The sequence below is a fragment of the Peromyscus californicus genome, unplaced genomic scaffold (assembly GCF_007827085.1).
Source record: "Peromyscus californicus insignis strain IS unplaced genomic scaffold, ASM782708v3 Scaffold_6__1_contigs__length_162567912, whole genome shotgun sequence".
NCBI lineage: Eukaryota > Metazoa > Chordata > Mammalia > Rodentia > Cricetidae > Peromyscus > Peromyscus californicus.
The window spans coordinates 138,343,586-138,362,248 of record NW_026294584.1 but is presented as its reverse complement, the minus strand read 5'-3'; the positions used below and the strand labels follow the sequence as shown (position 1 = coordinate 138,362,248).

At 40.9% G+C, this 18,663-nt stretch overlaps 1 protein-coding gene across 2 annotated transcripts in view; it reads right to left on the bottom strand.

The window, feature by feature from the left end:
- Positions 1-1,555: 1,555 nt before the first annotated feature.
- Cd163 (CD163 molecule) overlaps positions 1,556-18,663 on the bottom strand; it is a 28,009-nt gene continuing 10,901 nt past the window's right edge. The window contains exons 7-17 of one of the 2 annotated variants that reach the window (XM_052721192.1): positions 18,303-18,617; positions 17,889-18,203; positions 17,158-17,253; positions 16,763-17,077; positions 13,258-13,578; positions 7,916-8,227; positions 7,535-7,564; positions 7,252-7,359; positions 5,705-5,794; positions 4,544-4,680; positions 1,556-1,754 (exon numbers count right to left, since the gene is read on the bottom strand). In XM_052721192.1, the coding sequence (XP_052577152.1) occupies positions 4,553-4,680; positions 5,705-5,794; positions 7,252-7,359; positions 7,535-7,564; positions 7,916-8,227; positions 13,258-13,578; positions 16,763-17,077; positions 17,158-17,253; positions 17,889-18,203; positions 18,303-18,617 (2,030 nt within the window). In that variant the 3' untranslated portion in view covers positions 1,556-1,754; positions 4,544-4,552. The remainder of the gene's footprint in view (positions 1,755-4,543; positions 4,681-5,704; positions 5,795-7,251; positions 7,360-7,534; positions 7,565-7,915; positions 8,228-13,257; positions 13,579-16,762; positions 17,078-17,157; positions 17,254-17,888; positions 18,204-18,302; positions 18,618-18,663) is intronic. The other variant, XM_052721193.1, reaches the window with a different exon arrangement.

The window sequence follows — 18,663 nt, the reverse complement described above, 5'->3', positions numbered from 1 at the left end:
CCACATCATTGTTCATCACTGAAGGAAGTCAGGACAGGAACCGAAGCAGGGCAGGAGCCTGGAGGCAGGAGCTGATGCAGAGGCCATGGAGGGGTGCTTCTTACCAGCTTGCTCCTCATGGCTTGCTCAGCCCTGCTTCTTTATAGAACCCAGAACCACCAGCCTAGGGACAGCTCCATCAATAACGGGCGGGGCCCTCCTCCATCAATCACTAATTAGGAAACTGCCTCTTTTCAATCACTAATTAGGAAAAAGCTGGATCTTATGGAGGCATTTTCTTAATTGAAGTTTCTTCCTCTCTGATGACATTAGCTTGTGTCAAGTTGACATAAAAACTATCTAGAACGGGATGTCAAGTAAAAAGTCACAAAATTTCAGTTAGGTAAGAGGAATAAATTCAAGAGATATATTTTTTTAACACGTGGCTGTGATTTTTAATGGCTTATTGTGCCTTGAAAATGGATGAGAAGTAGGGTTTAACATGTTCTCAGGACAGAAAAAAGCATGCAAAGTAACGTATACTAATTAGCCTGATCTAGCCATCCCACTCCATATGGCTATTTCAAAGCATCATACTTCCATGATAAATATATGCTTATAATTTTAAATTGTAATTAATTTCAAAAATTGCACAAAAGACAAGAGTATAGTCAACAGTTTGTAGATGCTCAGCTTAGTATTGAATTGATTTAAATATTGTCTTTATGTTAATATTTATCATTATACTTATGTGAATATTATCATGATAATTTTTGTAACAAATGAGCTTACTTTACAGTAGTTATATTTATATAGAAACCCCATAGCTTATGCATGGTTTTAGCTTCCATGATGCTTTCCTGAGGCCTGAGGAACTAAACCACTGACTCTTTTTTCCCTCACCAAGTAACTTTATGCATTTCTTGTCAGTGAGCAGAATTATAGCAACAAAAAGGACTGACCGCAGTCCAACCTGCCTCCCATTTTTCACTAATTACATTTTTAGACATATCATACTTGGATATGCTGCATCGTGGCCGCACTAATCCCCGACTCCCACTCCTTCTGAAACCTCTTCTCAACTGGCCTCCCCTCCTGCTCTCATGTCCCTCTTCTTTCCTCCATTTTCTTTCTTTTCAAAGACTCCACACAGGCAGTCGCAGCTTCTGTGTGGATTTGCTGACTATATCCCTTTAATAAAAAAAATCCAAAGGAAAAATGGACTTTTTAAATTTGGTTACAAGGACGTTATTACTTAAATTCAACTAGAAGGAAGTGTGTAATATTTGAAAATTAGCATGCTGAATGAAAAGACATCGTATTATAGTCACGAAACCCTAAAAAAGTCAGAAATCTCCAACCAGAAATTTATAAAAATCAAGACAAAAAGGTTAAACTAGATGTGGAGGTACAAGTTTTTGATTCCAGTACTTGGGAGACAAAGGCAAGCAGATCTCTGTGAGTTCTAGGCCAGCCTGGTCTATTTAGCCAGCTCCAGGCTAGCCAGGGCTACATAGTGAGACCTTATCTCAAACAGGCAAACAAAACAAACAAAGAAACAAGCAAGCGAAGTTAAATCAGTAACAATATTGTTTATTTAATCCCCTCAAAATTCCCCATCTCTATTAAGTGGTCACATTCACAAATAGGGTTTCTGTGAATTTGGCAGAATACCAGGAAATAGAGGACGGTTGGTATGAAGATGCAGCTGTGGCCATCTGGGCGTAGACTGGGCTCTTGCTGTCATGTCAAGGTCTCTTAAACGACAACCTAATCTATAAGTAGAAAAGGGTCATTTCTGTCTTTACATAGAAGAATGCATCGTATCATACCACATATATCCATATATATCCAAACTCATTTGTATGAGAAAATATACTATCCTTTTTTCTTTTTCTTTTCTTTTCTTTTCTTTTTTTTTTTTTTGAGACAGGGTTTCTCTGTTTATCTTTGGTGCTTGTCCTGGATCTTGCTCTGTAGACCAGGCTGGCCTCAAACTCACAGAGATCTGCCTGGCTCTGTCTCCCGAGTGCTGGGATTAAAGGCGTGTGCCACCACCACCCAGCCAAAAACATACTATCTTTGCTGAGAAGAGAATTAAATGCAAAGATTTTTTAGCTTTAGTGTGTGTGAAAACCACTTTTGTTCCATGCTGTGATAGTAAGATCAAGAAATGACATTCAAAAAATCAGGCACAGTGGTGCTCACCCATGAGTCTAGAATTCACAAGGCTGAGACAAGAGGATTGCTCTGAGTTTGAAGCCAACCTGATCTACATAGTGAGTGTGAAGCTAGCCTGGGATACAGTGTAAGACCCTGCCTCAAAAACCCAAAACAATTCAAAACAAAAAACCAAGAAAAGAAAAAGATACCACTTCCAAGAAGCCACTCCCCTGTGATCCTGCAGTAGATGTCACACAGTGGTTGATGCTTAAGGACCTGTGACCTCAGGAAATGCTAATGTACTCGAGTTTGTAAGTCAGAAGGTTTTCAGAATCCCCAGAATCTACAATGTAGTTAAAATTGTAACTATTTCTACCTACACAGAAATGTATTTGGTCATTGATAAAAACATTTTACTTAATGTGAATAACATGGTCAGGTGAGCAGAATCATGTTAACATTTGTGAGGGATTGTCCTTCTTAGAGTTAAACCAGAGGTTTTCCAGCCATTGAAGCTGTCAGTTGACATTTTTTGGCCATTAGTAACAAACAACAATGTGAAATAGCCCCTGACAAAGGTCCTACAGTAGCGACTTTATTTGTATGGACAGAATCCTCACAGGTGCACAGGCTGAGTCAAAGGCCTTACAAAGCTCTTCGGTATTTTACCGTCATCTTAGCAGGGCCAGTAGGTTGTGTTCTCTAGAGGCCACTGGCTTCTTCTAGCAGCAGTGATCCAGATTGCCCCTTTCTCTTAATTCTCATCAGTAATAAGTGTTGATGCTGCTTTAAACGTTTCTTAGACTGATTTATATCTCATTACAAACTATAATTTGAATTCTCTAGAGTACCAATGGATTTGAACATTAAAAATTGTCTATTTGCTATGTTTTATTAGTTGAGTGAGCACTTGCTAGTCTGGGTGGGTGCATGTGGGTGCACACACGTGTGTAAACCCAAAACTGATGTCAAGTATCTTTCCTGCATCTCTCTCCATCTTCAAGTTTTTTGAGGCATGGTCTCTCACTGAACCTGCAGTTCATTGATTTGGCTAGGCTGGTTAGCCAATGAGCTTCAGGGAGCCACCTGTCTCCTCCAGTGCTGGGCTTAGAGGAGTGCACTACCACCCCTGGCTTTTTTACTTGGGTTCTGGGGATCTGATTGCTGTGTGGCAGGCACATTACCTCCTGAGCAATCTCTCCAGTGCCTTCAAAGTTTTATTTCAATTCATCTTGTGCAAAACGCCTTTTTGTAGCTTTGCCCAAGTGTTCTGTAGACATTATGCACACATATGTGTGTGTATATGTATATGTATACATATGTATAATGTATATAGATATACATTAACACTAATCACTGTTCATGCAATGCAGAAACTTTAAGAACTTCATATATGTGTGGGCACATATATATGTGTATATAATTAATTCCTTATATTTTGTGGACATTATCACTTCATAGCGTAAATATTTGTCTTTCTTGTCACTGCAATGTTGGTGGTTGAACTCAGGACCTGATAAACGCTAGATAAGTGCTCTACCCCTAAGCTACACCACAGCCAAACACTTAACATTCATAGACTTTCCAAGAGTTCTATCTTCTGCTCTGTGTCTCCATTGATATTTCTTCTAGATCATATATAATATTTCTATAAAACTCTATTAATTACTAAATTTAAAAAAACAGAAAAATGTACCTACAAACTCATTTCACCATCTTTTAAAAAATGCGTAACTTAACAAACTTTCTTGCCTTCTCACTTCTTAAATTTTTATAATTTTGGTTGAACTCTCTTCATGGAAGACCACTGTAAAATGTGAATCCAAACATGCCTTGTTTAAGCATTGATATAAATGTGTGTAATGTATGCATTTGAGTGGAAGCCTGTTTCCTCAAGGTGTGGCTAACACCTATGCCTCCACAGTTTGTACATATTATACCCTTTCCCGGAATGGTTCATGTTTCAACCACGATTAAGGTTTGACTTAAATGTCACATCTTCTTATAATCTCCCTAAACTTTCTAGATGAATTTTCTTCCATCTGTAGTGTCTTGTACAATCTTTATCATTTGCATGAATTATACAAATATTTTAACTGCCTGACAGGATCTCTATAATGTTTCAAAATATTTATTTACCCTGTTTCTCCTTAGCCTTATAGATGAATCATTGTTCTTGATAAGCAGACAGACAGACAGACACACACACACACACACTTCTTAGCAATAGTTGAATCATATTTACAAAGCGTTAATCTATATCTGAACATAGATACATATTTATAAAAACATACACTTGTGCATATTCATCTGGAAACATATTTGTATATGCAATCTTTTCTCTCTAGTGCAAGAGGAATTGCCTGTCTCAAAAGGAGTGTGCCTGTTTTGATTCACTCACCTCAGTGGATTATAAATTATCATTTTCCTCCTCAGTGTGCCTCTGCATGGCTCCCTTTTTTGTTCCAGGAACAGGAAGATATTTAGACAGAGACATTAGTCCATCAGCATTAAAATTATATGAATCATTGGAATTTTCTGGAAGGAAGAAGGTAATTACTGGGAATATATGTCAGCCCTGGCCTCAAGTATCTGAGAAGTTCTTTAAGCATCTAAAAACTTCCCACAATTAGGCAGGCAAAAGGTGTGAGCTAAGGGCCCAGCACAGTTCCTGTTCCTTAAATAAGTGTCTGACATTGCAGCAGCAAAGGACCGTAGAATGGAGGTGAGTCCCTCTCAGAGGGTTCCTTCGTGGAGCGAGGACAGTGAATACTAGGGCGTTTCTTCTAGAAAGAAAGATAAGGCTGGTGTGTGTGTGGGGGTGGGCAACCGTGTCCCACTGGATGGGGTATGGAAAGCTTCAACTTTTAGACTTTCAGAAAAATATAATAAAAATCAAACTGAAGGACGGATATGACAGGGAGTGGGAGTGGATAAAACTTGGACAGTAAAGACGCAGGTGAGAGAATGAAAGAAGATGAGCTGAGTGAGCGGATGTAGGTGCTCCGTGCAGCACATGCGCAGTAGCGATAACACAGTGCTGTGGGCAGGATTCCTAAGTGAGATGGTGGAAATGCTCACTTTGCTTCGGTTTAGTAACTTTTGTAGCACCTCTGTGTTTTCCATAACGCCATGTTGTAGGCCTTACGTATACACAGTCAAATTATTTTTGAAAAGAGAAAGCAAAGAAAATTTAAATTGTCATAGTAACCGTCTTTTAGAAAACGGATTTCTGTTTCAGGAAAGTGAGGTCCAATGCCGCTGGGTCGGTGCACCCCTTTCGGTGATCAGCCTCTGAGGCTAGAGACTTCCCTGTGGCTGCAGTTTATGATCTCTAAAAATGATTTTCAGCTCACGGCTGCCTTTCTTGACGTTTTGGGAGTGAGCGCAGCCATTAACGGCTGAGCCATCTCTCCGCTCATTGCTTCTTCCCACGCACCACAAACTTTCCATGACAGGTTTTAGAACTTTTTCAACTATTAATCGAAGCAGGATGCTCAGCCTCGATTGCAGGCCCTTTGTTTGAAACTCCAAACTTTAGACCCTTACACAATCCACTGACCTGAGGACTTCAGCAGGTCCAGATCGTCGGCCCTCGAATTCATCTCCTGGTATTGAACTCGATGTACCAAAATTTCTCCTCTTGAGGAAACTGACAACAGAGGTCCTGGGTTACGGATCAGTGAAAAGCCAAGCCTCCTTCATCTGAGCCTTTCACCAGCAGTCTCAATCTCTACCTATGCGTTGTTTTCAACCAGCCTGCTTGTAAGAGACAGACAATCGTCTGTACTGTCACGATGTAACAACCCATTTTCCTACCAAGGAAGCCAACACTCCTCTGTGAGTGACTAAAGTGTATCCTCTCCCTCCGTTCTCACTGCAAAGCCCCTTTCATTTTTCATCTCAGCTATTCCTGTCAAGGATATGATCCCACTCCAATCTTTCATGCAAGCTTTCTTTCTTTCTTTTTTAAATTCACCTATTTATTTTACATCCCGGCTGTAGCTCCACCCCCACCTTCCCCTCCCTGTCCCTTTCCCCTATTTCCTCCCTCCCACTCCCCACTCCCCACCTTTGTCTCCATCCAGGAAAGGGCTGGTGTCCCATGAGTATCAACAAAACATGTCCTGTCAAGTTTCAGTAAGGCCAAGCACCTCCTCATATATTGAGACTGGGAAAGTCAACCCAGAATGAGAAGTAGGGTCCCAAAAGTCAGCATAAGAGTTAGAGACAGCCCCTGTTCCTGCTGTCAGGAGTCCCACAGGGGACCAAACTGTGCAACTGTAACATACCTCATGCAGGCTCTTGCTGAAAGGTTTTTCTCAAGTACAGCTTGACCACTTCACTTCCCTCCCATGCTATGCTAATGACCAGGCATCCTTGTAGCCTCAGATGCAAGGCTTTCAAAACTTGCTCCTTCCCTCTACACTAGCCTGGCAAGCTGCTTCTGTCTTCCATCCTCACTTCACTCGACGACAACTGTGTCATCCTTTATACTCCCCTGCACGTGCGCACGCCCTCTTCCTGGAATGTGTCTTGCCCAGTTATCTGAACCATCATTAAAACCCTCTCAAAGCCTTCTTAGAAGCCTTCCACCCTCCTTTTTAACATCAGATAACCTCTCTCTTCTCTGTGTCTCCTTGTTTCTCATTCATATTAATAAAATGCTACATTGTCATATATCTATAGTCCACTAAACCTGAAGTCCATTAAACAAAAACGTTTTATTATCCTTTTCTTCACTTTTAGATCCTAGCAGATTGCTTGATAGAATAATGCAGTTTTACATTAAGGTTATTATGGTTAGAGAAAATCAAATATGAACAAACCTTCATTCTAAATCATAAATTACATATTAATTCTAAACTACCAGTTCCATTAATGAACTACTCCAATTAAACATACCGAATGTAGAACACATTATGGTAGCCAGAGTTTTTTTTTTGTTGTGAGGAAATTCTGTTCCTTGTATTCTGAGGAACTTTTCAAACCTCTTATAACTCCCTGCTTTCCGGTTACTTCACACTTGAGTAATTTGTTTATTTAGTTATAATCAGCTCAAGAACTCCTTAATTCTTTGGATAAGTTAGATCATAATTTGGCTCAGACCTGTAAGCCGCTGTATCTGTCTTCGCTTCAGAGTCCACAAGAGGAATGTGATGACAAGGATCAGCAGAACGGTCCCACAGATCAAGAGTGCAGTGAGGACTGGGTGGCCTAAGTAAAGGGAAATATTACGAAAGACGGTAAGTCCTCAGCTGCTCTTTCGTTGGCCACATACAGGAGCCCTGAAGCAAAACTCTTGCCCTCAGAACTCCTTCTGACCCAAGGTCTTCTAAACAAGAGGCATTCTAAATAATACAGACCCATGCTTATAAATTCCATGATATACCTGTGCCATGCTTTGATTTTGAAGGCATTTCTGCAGGAGAAAAGAGAAAGAGACTCAATTCTAGGGGCCACATATAAAGCAAACTTCAATATTTCCTTGTGTGAGGCTTCACTGTCTCTTAAGCAAGTGAACTGCATTTTCCAACCCAAAGCTTGGGTCTCCCAGTTGCTTGTCTCTTGCACACACACATATTGGTTGTGTGTCTGTTCTCTGTGATGTGTAACAGTAAATGTTTTCAACTTTCCTCTAAATAGAAACACTGTGATTGTCTTCTTATCAGACCCCTGTGTTGCCAGATCAAACATGAATGCATCATATTTTAATGCCTGGATTGTCTTTGCTACCAAAGAGTCCTGCTCAATCCAGGTTGTTGACACTCACCTAGGAGGCACCGCACAGAAGCGTCTTCCTTGTGCCCACAGTCACTGTTATTCCATGGTCTGGCAGGACAATCCCACAGGGAAGACTCACTCCCTCTGCACTTCACTTCATTGAGCCATATTGGCCCAGTTCCTGGACCAAATGCTGCTTCTTTTAGTGCCTTCACAGCTTGACCACAGTTCAACTGCTGACATACAACCTGAGCATCATTAAGATCCCAGGAGTCATCGCACACTGTCCCCCAGGAACCTTTGTGCCAAATCTCCACACGTCCGGAACAGTCTGTATGTCCTCCCTGTAGTCTTATTTTGTCTGAAAAAAAAATCAGAGACATCTGGGCTATCCCTGAAAAGATAAAAGCATCTGAAAGGCTATAGGAGAACAGAGATTTGATTGCTTTAAAAACTATTTAATGTACACTGTCAAAAGTTCAGAGACTAACAGTCATAAATGAGACATCTATATTACACTCCTCACTTTCAAGGCTCAGGGACCATCCTTGGGAGAAGAGTCGGAAAGATTGTAAGGACCAGAGTTTGGGAAAGACTGAGGCAAAGCAATGTTTTATGGACATGGCAGGACCATTGCATTCACAGCAGCTGTGGCTGTCTGCAGAAGATCAAGCCGATCAACATTCCAGCATGGAGAAGGGAGGGGACGATGAGCCCTCTCTAATTGAGGAACTATTGATGCTTGCTCTTGGAGGCTGGTGAGTCAGTTTTCTTTAGGGATGTGATACCTGGTAGGTTGACGATGCTTCAGTAGATGGTCCTATACCCACGAGTATATGGGCAGGAGATTGGACTCAAGGGTTATAAAAAAAAAGAAAGAAAGAAAAAGGGCAGGAAGTCAGAAGGAGAGCTAGAGTGTTAAATCTGAGAGGAGTTGGAGGAGTAGAGGGGTGAATACGATAAAAAATATATTGTACGCACGTATGAAACTCTCAAAGAATTAATTAATAAAATATATAAAAACCATGTGAATTAAAAATTATATGCTCATAATTTTTTAAATAAAAGTATATGTCCTTTCATCAAACTGGATATATCCCATCAAATGCTTGACGAATGGGACCACATAAGCAGAAAGCTTCTGCACAGCAAAGGACACCATTTTTATGGTGAAAATGCAGCCTACAACATAGGAAACAGTCTTTTCTAGCTATAAATTCTGGCAAGGGACTAGTATCTAGAATACAGAAAGAACTCAGAAAAGTAAATGTCAAGAAAGCAAACTAATTGAAAAACAGGGCAAGGAACCAAACAGAAGGTTCTCAAAAGATGAAATGCAAATAGCTGAGAAGCATTTAACACTCTGAGCTATCAGGAAAATATAAATAAAGACTACATTAATATTTCATCTTACCCTAGTCAGAAGAGCTAAAATAAAAAAACAAAACAAATGACAAACATGCTGGTGTGGATTTGGGGAAAGGGGAACATTTACTCACTGCTGGTGGGGGAGCACACTGGGCAGTCACTAAGGAAATCAGTGTGGCAGTTCCTCAAAAAGCTGGAAATAGATCTACCAGATGACATAACTATACTGCTTTTGGTCATATACCCTCAGGACCCCCATATCTTTTTTTCTTTTTTTTGGTTTTTCGAGACAGGGTTTCTCTGTGTAGCTTTGCGCCTTTCCTGGAACTCACTTAATAGTCCAGGCTGGCTTCGAACTCACAGAGATCCACCTGGCTCTGCCTCCCGAGTGCTGGGATTAAAGGCGTGCACCACCACCGCCGGCAGGACCCCCATATCTTATTACAGAGATACTTAGTGCTACTCTAGTCACAATAACCAGGAAATGGAAACAACCTATATGCCCACCAACTGATGAGTAGAAAATGAAAATGTGGTACATTTACACAAGGGAATAAATATTCTTCAGCTGTTATGAAAAAAATGAAACTATGAAATTTGTAGGTAAATTGATGAAGCTGGAAACAATCATCCTGTGTGAGGTAAGCCAGACCCAGACAGACAAATGTCACATGTTTGGTCTCATATGTGGATGCTAGCTTTGAATCTTTAGACACGTGTGTTTCATTTGAAACACTCATGGAAGTCAGGAAACTAGAATGGGACCATGGGGGAGGGGAAGATATTTCATGGGAGGGGAGGTAGAATGCAGTGATACAGAAGGAGAAAAGGGATACGGAAAAAGAATGGTTAAATGTGGTGGCAGATGGAAGGACAGGGTGGAGGAAGAGTGGGGAAGCATTTCTGATACTAACATCCTTTCGGAAAAGTTGTGGAAGCTTTCTAAAATACATACATATAAAATGAGTGTAAGTGGAGTCACACTACAATGAGGAGATAATGCACCTACTAGAGACCACAAGCTAACAAGTAAAACCCCAGTACCAGAAATGGGTTATCTCTTTTTGATTGGTTGGTCAGTGGGGTCCTATAGATCTCCTACATTATAGGTTATTGCTATTACTCTTGGTTACTCTCCAGAATTTCATGGTGGGACTCTATTGCTGAAGATGTTACATACTTAAGTCACGGACATGGAGAGAGATCAAACTGGTATTGACCTAAAAGCTCCATACCCACTAGCCAGCTTTCATAGTGCTGGCAGGTACTGAAAAAGGTTATGTCTGGAGTGCAGGATACCCTTTAGGGCACCTCTTGGTGCTACCATGTCCTGTGGTTAAAGTCAATTGGAAACTAAAGCAGCCTAATCCAGGCAGGATGACAAAGGGCACAGATTTTCAGGAATGAAGATAGAGGTCACTCCTCTAGGAAAAGAGCCAATTTTTCTGAGGTACTTGTGGAGGGTGGAGGAAATACAGAATGGGTAGTAGAGAAAGGTAGTTACAATTACCAACTAAGGTCGTGTGACTAGTTACAGAAATGAGGATTATAACTGATAGAATAATAAGATATGATATTGTAACTTTCTATTGTATTTTGTTAAAAATGTGTTTGTACAGATATTTGTGTTTTCTTTTCTTGATTTATTTATTATGTAACACCAGTTAAGAGATTGTCAATGGTTATCATATTCAAGTTTGAGATACTAAAATAATGTCCCTCAAGGGACATTGCCACATATTCTAAATTTATACAATGCATTTGTGATTGTATTGGGATAGTTATATCATGTTAGGCATAATTATGAACTGGTTATTGTTTTCATCTGGAAATTAAGCATGACATAAGGAGATATAATTGTCAAGTTCACAAGGGGTGGTCTTGTGATGACTATCCTTGGTTGTCAAGTTGACTACATCTGGAGTTAACTAAAACCCAAATGACTGGGCACACCTGTGAGGAATTTTTTTTCTTAATTTAGTCATTTGAATTGGGAAAACTCACTTCTAATGTGGATCTTGGAGGTGGAAACATAAATTTTTAATATAGATCTCTTTGGGTGGGGAGATCCACCTTTAATTTGGAACACACCTTATTCTCGCAGGATGTATAAAAGACATGGAAGAAGGAAGCTTGCTCTCTCTTTGCCAGCTTCCTCTCCCTCTCACTAGTAAGTCCATTCCTCACTGGCATTAGAGCCTACTTCTTTGTGCTTCTGGCACATACTAAAGGCCAGCTGAGACATCCAGCCTCATAGACTGAACAAAATACTGGATTCTTGGACCTTCCATTGGCAGACAGCCGTTTTTTGGACTAATTGGACCATAGTAAGCTATTTTAACAGATGCCCTTCACACACACACACACACACACACACACACACACACACACACACACACACACACACACTCATTCTGTAAGTTCTGTTCCTTTAGAGAGCCCTGACTAGTACAGGTACTATGCACACTGTGGTGGGGCAGGAGGTGATAATCATCAATCATAACTGGCTACAATAATGACTGGCCTGGTGAGATATGTCCACTGCTGCAACAGAGGCACAAATGGACTTAAGGCCTGCTCCTCAAGACAGGACCCATATCCAGCACCATTACTGGAGCCAAGAACCTGTGGCTAGATAGGTAGGGGGAAATCTACTACTATTATTTTGCTACATTGACAATAAACCAGCTCCTAATATCTTGTTGATATACCTGTAGACTAGTACATATCTCAGCCTTTATCAGAGAAACGTGTTGCAGTAGATGGCAGTTGACCCCATGACCTACCACTTGTCAATATGCAGAGAATAAGAGATGCCATAGTCTAAGATTTAAATAGAATGCCTGTATTATACCCCTTCCTCAAGGCTCAGGGATCTTTGCCAAAGATGGGGTGGAGAGATCATAAGATCCAGAGGTGTTGAGTGACTCCAAGTAAATGGTAGTTTTCAGACACAACATGCTTGCACACGTGAACTCACACTTGTAACAGCACACACAAGACCTGTGCTAGCTGGGGCCAGACAGAAGTCCCAGCATGAAAGGGAGAGGCGGGTGTGAAGCCCCCACTCCTAGCTGAGGAGCTTCTGGGAGTGGGAAGGCCATGATCGTTAAGGGTGTAAATCCTGGTAAGACCAAGCTCTAAGGCAGGACTCGGACCCAAGAGTATCTGGGAGCCGGGCAGTGGTGGCGCATGCCTTTAGTCCCAGCACTCGGGAGGCAGAGCTAGGAGGTTCTCTGAGAGTTCGAGGACAGCCTGGGCTACCAAGTGAGTTCCAGGAAAGGCGCAAAGCTACACAGAGAAACCATGTCTCGAAAAAAAAAATTTGGACTCCATGGGTTAGAAAAGAAAAGAGGACATGAATCTGGGGACATAGAAGGGTAGAGGTGGATCAGGTAGGAGTTGAGGGAGAGGGGGGAATAAGATCAAAATACATTGTATGAAATTCTCAAAGAATTATTAAAGATATTATTTAAAAAGAATCATAGTGTGACTCGAGAAACTGAAAGTGAATGAAGTCAACATTATTAATGTGGAAAGTTAAATTTTCTCACATGGACAAAAGTGATGTGGACAGAAATATCAGTCTCACAGCTTAAGAAGATGCATAATGAAAAAATAGTTCAGGATCAACCATTCTGAGTTTTTTCTAATATTGATGCCTCAAGATAATATTTTGAAGAAATGTAGGGAAAGGAAAGAAAAACAATCTAATCATTAATCATGCATTCTCTTCTTGGTGTTTTTAGAGAAGGCAATCAAATAGAACTTTCAAGTGCAGAAATGTGAACATCTGGAATAATGATTACTGATCTTGTATGTGTATGTATACATGTATAATGTAACAGTTACACAAAACCAACTATTCCAATCCTAACTATTGTCTGGAAGTTACCAATTCTCATTTAATGAGACCTAAAAAGTCAATCCAGGGTGTGAACAGGAAAATAAAATTTCATGTTTTCTCAGAAGATGACAGTGGAGAGGCAGAATGTAAATTTCCTGTTAACAATGGATACTCACTGTCACAGATGATCCAGGACTCCTCGGAAGGGCTGGCCTGTCTCTGTTTCCACGGAGATGAGGGGCACTGCCACAAGGTGTCAACTCCTTTCGGACACTGCACATTATCTGTCCACATGAGCCTGGACGGCGTCTTGTCTGAAGATGTGGGTTTCATGGTCCCCTTGTCTGCACAGCCTAGCTGTCGGCACACCACCCCGATGGTGGTTGGAGACATATTGCTGCTGCCAACACTTCCCCACGTACCATTGTAAAACACTTCCAGGTGGCCTGTGCAGGTCTCACTAGGGACTTCATTGGTCAGTCTCAGAGACATGAACTCTGGGGGAAAAGAAGGTTTGGTGGTTTCACAACTTCTCTGAAAAAAATATCTCTTTTTCTAATGAAAGAACGGCTGTAACACATACAATGTGTCAACTCCTAGTAATTCATTAGTAACATCTGGATAAAGCAGTAGATCTTAATTACTGTGGATGATTGATTGATAAATAAAATGCTGATTGGCCAGTAGCCAGGCAGGAAGTATAGGCAGGACAAAGAGAGAGGAGAAGTCTGGGAAATGGAAGGCTGAGGCAGAGAGACGTTGCCAGCCGCCGTGATAGGAAGCAACATGTTAAGATACTGGTAAGCTATGAGCCACATGGCAACTTATAGATTAATAGAAATAGGTTAATTTAAGATATAAGAACAGCTAGCAAGAAGCTTGAGCCATTAGGCCATACAGCTTGTAAATTAAAAAAAAAGTTGAGAGATTCTTCAGTTCCATATCAGAAGAGCCCTCTGGTGTGGGACAGAGAAAAACCAATATTTTTATAAATGCATTCTCTTTCTAAAGAAGAAAAGGGGATAGTATAGATAATGATAGGATAAAAGGGTAGATTGTTGAACCTACTTTTAAAGAGCAACAACTTGTTTGAAATGTTTTATATTGCTGTAGATTTTAGTTTATTGAAACAAATTTGAAGTTAATTTTGTTATACTGTATATATGTTTCTACTCTCATTTGAAGTATTATGTTTATGTAACTCATTTAGATTGTAATGGATAATTAAGAAATACAGATTAATAATTAGTCTTCTATGATAGTCAAACTTGTAGCATGCTAGTTAAGTTTTCTAGGTATACATAGATATATTTCAGATAGATAGGTAATCTTCAAACACTTCAAAGACCTACAGAATATGACATTTAAAATATTTTAAAAATTTAGAATTTCTAGATAGTGAGACATATCTGCTCCTGGCAGCACCAATTTACTTCAGAGAGGAGGATGGGCATCGAAGACACTCCATATGGAGTTTATCTTCTTCTTGGCAAAAATAGTCATTTGGGCAAGAAACTGTTCTTGCCTGGACTGCTTGAAAAAATGTATCGACTGGACATGCAGGACCCATAGGAATGTGACCACTGAACTTTGCTTGGCAAAATGGTCCTTCAGGTTCCTGCTTTGCAGAGGAAACTGCCAGACATTCTATAGGACACAGAGAAAAGTGACTGAGAGACCCTAGGCCTGTGGGCTGAAGACAGATGCCCCAACTTTACAAAAGAAATTTGGATGACTGTCCAGGCTGCCGGCTGTCTCTGTCTACTCTCACAAGACTCCCAAAAGTTGCTTGAGTCCTTCTCCCATTTCTCAGATAATAGTATATCCTTCTGGGGTCTTTTTTTTTTTTTTTTTTTTTTTTTTTTTTTGGTTTTTCGAGACAGGGTTTCTCTGTGTAGCTTTGTGCCTTTCCTGGAACTCGCTTTGGAGACCAGGCTGGCCTCGAACTCACAGAGATCCGCCTGGCTCTGCCTCCCGAGTGCTGGGATTAAAGGCGTGCGCCACCACCGCCCGGCTCCTTCTGGGGTCTTTGATGTAGTTGAAGACTAGATAGTTATAATTTCCTTAGTTATGATAAAAGATAAGTTAGATATGAAACATTAGACTCATAAGTATAGGATAGATAGGATATCTTCCTTAATTTTGCCAAATACAATTAGACTAGATATTATAAATAGACTAGATATTATAAATAGACTAGATAGTGTAACTGTAATTCTTGCTTGATAATTGTTTTGTTGTATGTAATTTTACTATGTTAAAGTTAAAACCTTCCTTTTTGAAAAAAAGAAAAAGGGGAAGTGCTGTGGATGATTGATGGATGAATAAAACGCTGATTGGCCAGTAGCCAGGCAGGAAGTATAGGCAGGACAAAGAGAGAGAAGTCTAGGAAGTGGAAGGCTGAGGCAGAGAGACACTGCCAGCTGCCGTGATGAGAAGCAACATGTCAAGATACTGGTAAGCCATGAGCCATATGGCAACTTATAGATTAATAGAAATGGGTTAATTTAAGTTATAAGAACAGTTAGCAAGAAGCTTGAGCCATTAGGCCATACAGTTTGTAAATAATATAAGTCTCTGTGTGCTTGCTTGGGTCTGAGGGCTGCAGGAGCTGGGCAGGAACAGGATAACTTCAGCTACATTTAGTAAAATAAAGAATTAGTTCCTATATACCATTTGGCTTTTTAATCTGGAGTTTTGTACTCAGGGATCTCTTTTGAAGACTGCCAGAGCTCTGAGATGCTTGTGAGATTCAAAGCCTCCTTTGAGCTCTTTTCAATGAGAGAATTTGGATTTTTTTCTCTCTAAATGACTGTAATTTTAACCTGAGAAGTCTTATTCGATTCTTGTTTGTTTTTAATTGACACATAAACTGTGCATTTTAGGAATATGCTGTGAAGTCACAGTGCCTAAACGTTCCATTCTGTGTTCAAGTCAGGTCTTAGGCGCATGCATCATCTCAAACTCTTAGTGTTGGTATGGGGCTTGAGGCAATGTCTTTGATACTGAACATTTAATGGACCAGGTGCTAAAACCAACATTTTGTGTACATTATCTTAAGGGGAAATATTTCCTTTTTGACACACTACTTTGCAACAGATGCCCTCTAGCAGATTTCTGCCTTTAAATAGGGATCAGTTGCTTCTGATATAGAATTGTTTCATTTTATTACTTTACTATCTTCCTCAACACACTGCAACTGGAAGCATTTTTCTTGTTTGTGAAAGTCTCTGAAGCTTGTTATGTGTATAAAGTGAGACTTCTTTATGGTAGTATTTGCCTTGCTAGCAAATAAAATTCATTTATCTGCTTTTAAGATTTATTTAAATATGGTATTATCTCTTTTCTTTGAAAATATTATATAGTATTCTTTTTGTTCTTTCTAGTCTGCCTTATTAATATTATAACTATCAAGTGAGTCATTGACACCACATATATTTATAAAACACTTCACTGCTATCATTTTTGTGATACTCAGACTCGTTTCTGTATTTCACTCTTTACAGTATACTAGCCAACACATGAGGTTGTAACAACACGTCAAGCAAATGCTTTAGGGCTCCTGACTTTGGAAATAACTGAACAGACTACTGAGGGAATATTTCAGGTTGATATTCACTACCGTTTGCTCCTTGTTCGTTTTAAATGCAGTTGTGACCAGGACCTACGTGCAGAACTTACCAGAGCAGATGACACCAGCATCCTCCTTGTGCCTGCAGTTATGGCGCCCCCAGCCATGTGAGCGGCATTGCCAAATGTGAGATTCTTTGCCACTGCAGTTGATTTCGTCTAGCCAGATATTCCCTGTTCCTTCCTTAAAGTAGGCAGAACCTGTGGCATTAATAGCCACACCACATTCCAGCTGCTTGCACACCACACTGGCATCAATCAGATCCCAACTGTCATCACAGATGGTGCCCCAGGAACCCTCGTGATAGACCTCTACTCTCCCAGCACAGCGACTGCCTCCACCTACTAAACGAAGGTGACCGCTTGCTGCAAAGAGAAAAGACAACAGTAAAGTGCATTTTGTAAAGGATTCAGATCATTTTCATAGATCGATCACAAATTCTTACCTATGCAGGGAACATCACTTTCGTTTGGAATGGTAGAGCTTGTTGTCTGGACCGAAGATGATGAACTACATGGCTGCAGTATCTGGGACTGGTTTCCTGAAACAGCAAAATTTTCAGGCATGTAAGGCAAAAGGTTATGGTGAAGAATGAGGGTCACATGGAGAGTCCTACAGATGGTTTGAGGACAGACATAGCTTTAGAAAGAGGAAGGAGGATGGTCACAGAGAAAAGGGGGAATGGATGGGCCACCTGGAAGTGAAGCGGGTGCTTTGAGAAAGCGTAAGAGACAGGAAGCCAGTGGTTCTCAACCTGTGGGTTGTGACCCCTCTGGGGGACCGAATAACCCTTTCACAGGGGTCACATATCAGATATCCTGCATATCAGGTATTTATGTTATGATTTGTAACATTAGCAAAGTTATAGTTATGAAGTAGCAAAGAAACAATGTTATTGTTGGGGGTGACCATAACCTGAGGAACTGCATTAAAGGGTTGCAGCATTAGGAAGGTTGAGAACCACTGTTGTAAGCCCTAGACAGCAATGGGGTTGATGGAAATCAAGTTCACTTACTTTCTAATAAGACAAATGAAGTTACTATTCTAGCACATGTTCTATGAACCCCCAGATGGACTGTTTCCTTTTCTTTTGCTTCATCCCCCTCAGGCCCATCTGATTCTAAGGCACATCACTGTGGAGAGGCTCATCATTGGCTCTGCCCTTCATTCTCTCACCTGAGCATATTACAGAAGCCACTTGTCCTTCAGAACAGGTTGGTGCACCCAGAGCAGTCATGGGGCAATCTCCTATATGCTGCTCAGTCCCAGTGCAGTGGAACATGTGCCTCCAGACCTGACCAGTTCCTTTCCCAAAGTGTGCTCCTCCTGGAGGAGAAAGAGCAACTCCACATTTGAGCTGCTGACATAAGACATGGGCATCCTCGATGTCCCAGTGAGAGTTGCAGAGGGGTCCCCAGGCTCCGAGCACCTTGATCTCCACTCTTCCCTCACAAGAGGACTTGCCATCTGCCAGGCGGATTTCTGTGTATCCTGAAAGGAGACGGGGTTTTGGAAAAGACATTTGTGACTCCCTAAACCTCTCTTCTTCATAACACAGGAGCAAATTGAAGACATTTTTGTGCAACTTACGTGAGCAGACGATGCTGACATCCCTGCTGTGGCTGCAAGTCTCTTCTAGAGGGGGTGCCACTGGGCACAGTGAAAGATGAGACTCATCCCCACTACACTGGAATTCTTCAGCCCAGATCTGTCCACTTCCTTCTCCAAAATGTGCCCCCCCTAGGATGGAGATGACTGTTCCACATTGTAATTCCCTGCACACCACACTGGCAGCTTCCAGAGACAAGTCAAAATCACAGACGGAGCCCCACACGCCGCCGTGTTTCACTTCCACACGACCGGAGCATGGAATTTCCCCTCCAACCAATCTGGGTTCCCTGTGACCTGAAAAATAATAGTGTTTCTGTGAGTGGTACAATCTCCACATTTT